The sequence below is a fragment of the Pseudoliparis swirei genome, chromosome 24, assembly GCF_029220125.1.
Source record: "Pseudoliparis swirei isolate HS2019 ecotype Mariana Trench chromosome 24, NWPU_hadal_v1, whole genome shotgun sequence".
Taxonomy (NCBI): Eukaryota; Metazoa; Chordata; class Actinopteri; order Perciformes; family Liparidae; genus Pseudoliparis; species Pseudoliparis swirei.
The window spans coordinates 29,900,988-29,905,987 of record NC_079411.1 but is presented as its reverse complement, the minus strand read 5'-3'; the positions used below and the strand labels follow the sequence as shown (position 1 = coordinate 29,905,987).

The 5,000-nt window shown below is 54.3% G+C and overlaps 1 protein-coding gene across 1 annotated transcript in view; it reads left to right on the top strand.

The window, feature by feature from the left end:
* Positions 1-5,000, top strand: part of doc2d (double C2-like domains, delta) — a gene marked incomplete at its 5' end in the record, with an annotated part of 31,045 nt that overhangs the window by 4,011 nt on the left and 22,034 nt on the right. Inside the window, 2 exons of the mRNA XM_056409621.1 lie at positions 2,844-2,918; positions 4,150-4,259. Of these exons, the coding sequence (XP_056265596.1) occupies positions 2,844-2,918; positions 4,150-4,259 (185 nt within the window). The remainder of the gene's footprint in view (positions 1-2,843; positions 2,919-4,149; positions 4,260-5,000) is intronic.

Here is a 5,000-nt window from a genome sequence, read left to right as displayed (position 1 = left end):
TTTGTTCGGGTTTTGGGCCTCATTCAGTTTTGGGTTTTGGGTTTTAGTTCAGTTTTTTGGGCCCTCCTGTGTCTCCCCTGGGCCCCCTTTTCTTTTCCCTCCGGGCCCCCCCTTTCACTTTCTCAGGGCCCCTCATGTGTCTCACCTGGGCCCCTTTCCCCCTGGGGCCCCCCTTGGCCCCCCTGTCCCTCACTGGGCCCCCTGGGTCCCTCACTGGGTCCCCTCCTGGCCCCCACTGTGTCTCCCTGGGCCCCCTGTGTCCCCCTGAGGCCCCTCACTGTGTCTCACCTGTGGCCCTCACTGTGTCTCCACCTGGGCCCCTCACTGTGTCTCACCTGTGGCCCCTCACTGTGTCTCACCTGGGCCCTCACTGTTCCACCTGTGGCCTCACTCTGCCGGCCCTCCTCTTCCTGGGCCCCTCACTGTGTCTCCTGGGCCCCTCACTGTGTCTCCCTGAGGCCTCACTGTGTCTCCCTGGCCCCCACTGTGTCTCCCTGTGGCCCCTCACTGTGTCTCACCTGGGCCCCTCACTGTGTCTCCCTGAGGCCCCTCACTGTGTCTCACCTGGGCCCTCACTGTGTTCCCTGTGGTCCCTCACTGTGTCTCCCCTGTGGCCCTCACTGTGTCTCACCTGTGGCCCTCCTGTGTCTCCCTGTGCCCTCCTGTCTCCCCTGTGGCCCCTCACTGTGTCTCCCTGGCCCTGTGTCCCCGTGCCCCGTCCTGTGTCTCACCTGTGGCCCCTCACTGTGTCTACCCTGGCCCTGGCTGTGTCTCCTGAGGCGCCTCCTCAGTGCTCCCACTGGGGCTCCCTGGTCTCCCTGGCCCTCTGTCGGCCCCATCGTGGCCCTGCTGTGCTCACGGCTCCTCCTGTCCCCTTCAGGACCTCCGTGTCACTGGCACCACACAGGTTCAGAGCCCACTGCAGAACATGCAGTAACATGCGCACGGCACATGGTCACAGACAAAACATGCGTAACATGAGTAACATGCAGTAACATGAGTAACAGCAGAAAACGCCATGGCAGCACATGCAGCTACATGCCACTAGTAACATGCAGAAACATGCATAACATTGCAGTAACATGAGCTCACATGCAGAAACTGCTACATGCAGAAACATGGCATAACATCGCAGCACTCAACATGCAGTAACATGCAGTAACATGCAGCTCAACATGCAGCATCAACATGAGTCACATGCAGAAACATGCAGAACATGCAGTAACATCAGTAACATGCAGAAACATGCAGTAACATGCAGAACATGCAGAACATGCAGTAACATGCAGAAAATGCGTAACATGCAGCTCACAGGAAACAGTCTGCAGAACATGCAGTAACATGCAGAACATGCAGTAACATGCAGTACATGCAGTAACATGCAGAAACATGCGAACATGCAGATAACATGACCGAACATGCAGTAACATGCAGTAACATGCAGCTCACATGCAGAAACATGCAGTAACATGCAGAACATGCGCAGTAACATGCATAACATGCAGAACATGCAGAACATGCAGAACATGCAGCACATGCAGAACATGCAACATGCAGTAACATGCAGACATGCAGAACATGCAGTAACATGCATAACATGCAGTAACATGCAGAACATGCACCATGCAGTAACATGCAGCTAACATGCAGTAACATGTAGCTCACATAGAACTGCAGAAACATGCAGAACATGCTAGCTAACATGCAGAAACATGCAGTAACATGAGCTAACATGCAAAACATGCAGTAACATGAGCCATGAGTAACATGGTAACATGCTCACATGCAGAAACATGCAGCTAACATGCAGCTAACATGCATAACATGCACTGAGCTAACATGTATACATGAGCCAAAACATGCAGCTAACATGAGCTCACATGTAGTACACATGCAGAACATGCCAACATGCAGCTCACATGAGAACATGCAGAACATGCAGCTAATGCAGTAACATTGCAACATGAGAAACATGCAGAAACATGCAGCGTACACATGCAGAAACATGCAGTAACATGCAGCTACATTAGACATGCAGAAACATGCAGCTAACATGTAGCCACATGCTACGTAACAGTGCTAAGATAACATGCACTAACAGTAGCTAACATGCAGCAGCTAACATGCAGCTAACATGCAGTAACACATGAGCTAACATCAGCTACATGTAGCTCACATGGCAGATGAGCTCTAACATGCAGCAACAGTAGCAGCTAACATGTACCGAAGTCCCTGAGAACTAATGCCAAGCTATCTGCAGACATAGCCTATGCGAGACTTTCACATGCAAAAATCCTCTGCATGAGCCTCAAAGGGTTTTATTCCGACCTGCGAAACTACTTTCGCCAATTCTAACCCATCCGAGCTAACTCCTATTTCGCCTCTGCAGAGACGAGACTGTCTCATGGTGCGAGGACATGTTGGGTGATGACTGTTGCGTCATCTCAATGGGAAGCGTCCATATCCGGACGTTTCTTCTCGTTTAGAGGAAGCGTTCGGATATGGACGCTTCTTCTCGACCTCGCTCGCCCTCTGCAGAGACGAGACCGGCTCGCGGTGCGGTGACCTGTTGGGCGATGTCGCTCTGCTGGTGAGGCGGACTCCTGTTGGTTTGGCCGTGTACTGCACGCTGTGTCCTGACACGTGACATGTAGTTCTGTGAACGGCCCCTAGGGGGCGCCACCGAGGCAGAAGGCCGGGAGCCTCACTGAGATGTGACTCCGGTAGAAGACGTGTGTCACATCCTCTGCTTCTCTTGGTTTGACCCCGTCGGTTGTGCAAAGCGCTTGAGGCTATGATGATGTCACTGTTGACACTGTGTGTGTGTGTGTGTGTGTGCACAGGGACTGAAAGCCATGGACTCCAATGGACTGGCGGATCCATACGTGAAGCTTCATCTTCTGCCCGGGGCCAGCAAGGTCAGCGACCTCAGAGACGCTCAGCTAGCATCACACAGGAGACGCTCAGCTAGCATCACACAGGAGACGCTCAGCTAGCATCACACAGGAGACGCCCAGCTAGCATCACACAGGAGACGCTCAGCTAGCATCACACAGTAGACGCTAACTATAAGACTAAGAACAGTGAAACATGATCTATGTTATTCAAACAAAGAGAACAGAAAAACAATTATTTACTTGATGAATGAAGCTCCTGGTTGTTGAGCTGCCAGTGAAAGGTCATTAAAGGTCATTAAAGGGCATTAAAGGGCATTAAAGGTCATTAAAGGTCAGCAATAATAATGAGAATCTTTCATTCTGTCGTCTCGTCCCGTCGAGTTTTTCGGAGTCTTAGCGTTTGATTCGGCTCGTGGGCCGGCGCTCCGGCGCTCCGCGCCCGCGCCCGCGCCCGCGCCCGCGCGCGCTCCGCACTCGACGTGTTGTTCCGGCTGGAGGAGCGGCAACGCCACGGCAACCTGCAACCTGTCGGCCATTTTGGCTCAAGGTTGACACGAAATGAGGAATCGATGGGGGGGGGGGGGCGTAGAGGGGGGGGGGCGTCTGAGGCCTAAAGGTGTCACGAGGACGTTCCTCTGTCATCGCCTTCCACCTGGACCACTCCCTCCATCTCACCACCGGCTGTGACCTTCTGTGACCTTGAAATACCAACAGTGTGAGGAGGGAGGAGAGACCACTGAGAGGGAGAACTGAGGAAGGAAGGAAGGAAGGATGGGAAGGAGGGAGAGACAGATGAAAGTGAGAAACGGGGGAGAGAGAGGGAGGGAGGATGGATCGATGGGATGGAGGGAGGGAGGAAAGAAGGATGGGAGAGAGAGAGAGAGAGAGGGATGGAGGGAGGGAGAGACATATGAGGGCAAGGCAGCAGCGGGTGGTTGTCATGGAAACAGGGAGGATTGTTACGCGGCTCACGTCAACCGGCGAGTGTTGATGGGGGGGGGGGGGACATCCAGAACATCCAGACTAAAGCAAACGATAAGCAATCCTGTGGAAAAAGAGAGACAGAGAGAGAGAGGTGAGGGAGGCCTCTGGTCCTTCAGCAGCATGATTTGCTAAGGACAGAATCTTTGAAGTCTCTTCATCTCTTCACCCTTGAAACCTCTTTTCTTCTTCTTTTGATCTTTTCACACAAGTTTCTCTTTTCATATTTCTTCTTCTTCTTCTTCTTCTTCTTCTTCTTTGTCTCCTGAAGGCCAACAAGCTGCGCACCAAGACGCTGAAGAACACTTTGAACCCCGTGTGGAACGAGACTCTGATGTACCACGGCATCACGGCGGCCGACATGACCACCAAGACGCTCCGGTAGGCGCTCCTCTGGCTCCTCCCACTCAGACAGTCACATGACCACCAAGACGCTCTGGTAGGCGCTCCTCTGGCTCCTCCCACTCAGACAGTCACATAACCACCAAGACGCTCCGGTAGGCGCTCCTCTGGCTCCTCCCACTCAGACAGCCACATGACCACCAAGACGCTCCGGTAGGCGCTCCTCTGGCTCCTCCCACTCAGACAGCCACATGACCACCAAGACGCTCCGGTAGGCGCTCCTCTGGCTCCTCCCACTCAGACAGTCACATGACCACTAAGACGCTCCGGTAGGCGCTCCTCTGGCTCCTCCCACTCAGACAGTCACATGACCACCAAGACGCTCCGGTAGGCGCTCCTCTGGCTCCTCCCACTCAGACAGTCACATGACCACTAAGACGCTCCGGTAGGCGCTCCTCTGGCTCCTCCCACTCAGACAGCCACATGACCACCAAGACGCTCCGGTAGGCGCTCCTCTGGCTCCTCCCACTCAGACAGTCACATGACCACCAAGACGCTCCGGTAGGCGCCCCTCTGGCTCCTCCCACTCAGACAGTCACATGACCACCAAGACGTTCCGGTAGGCGCCCCTCTGGCTCCTCCCACTCAGACAGTCACATGACCACCAAGACGCTCCGGTAGGCGCTCCTCTGGCTCCTCCCACTCAGACAGTCACATGACCACCAAGACGCTCCGGTAGGCGCCCCTCTGGCTCCTCCCACTCAGACAGTCACATGACCA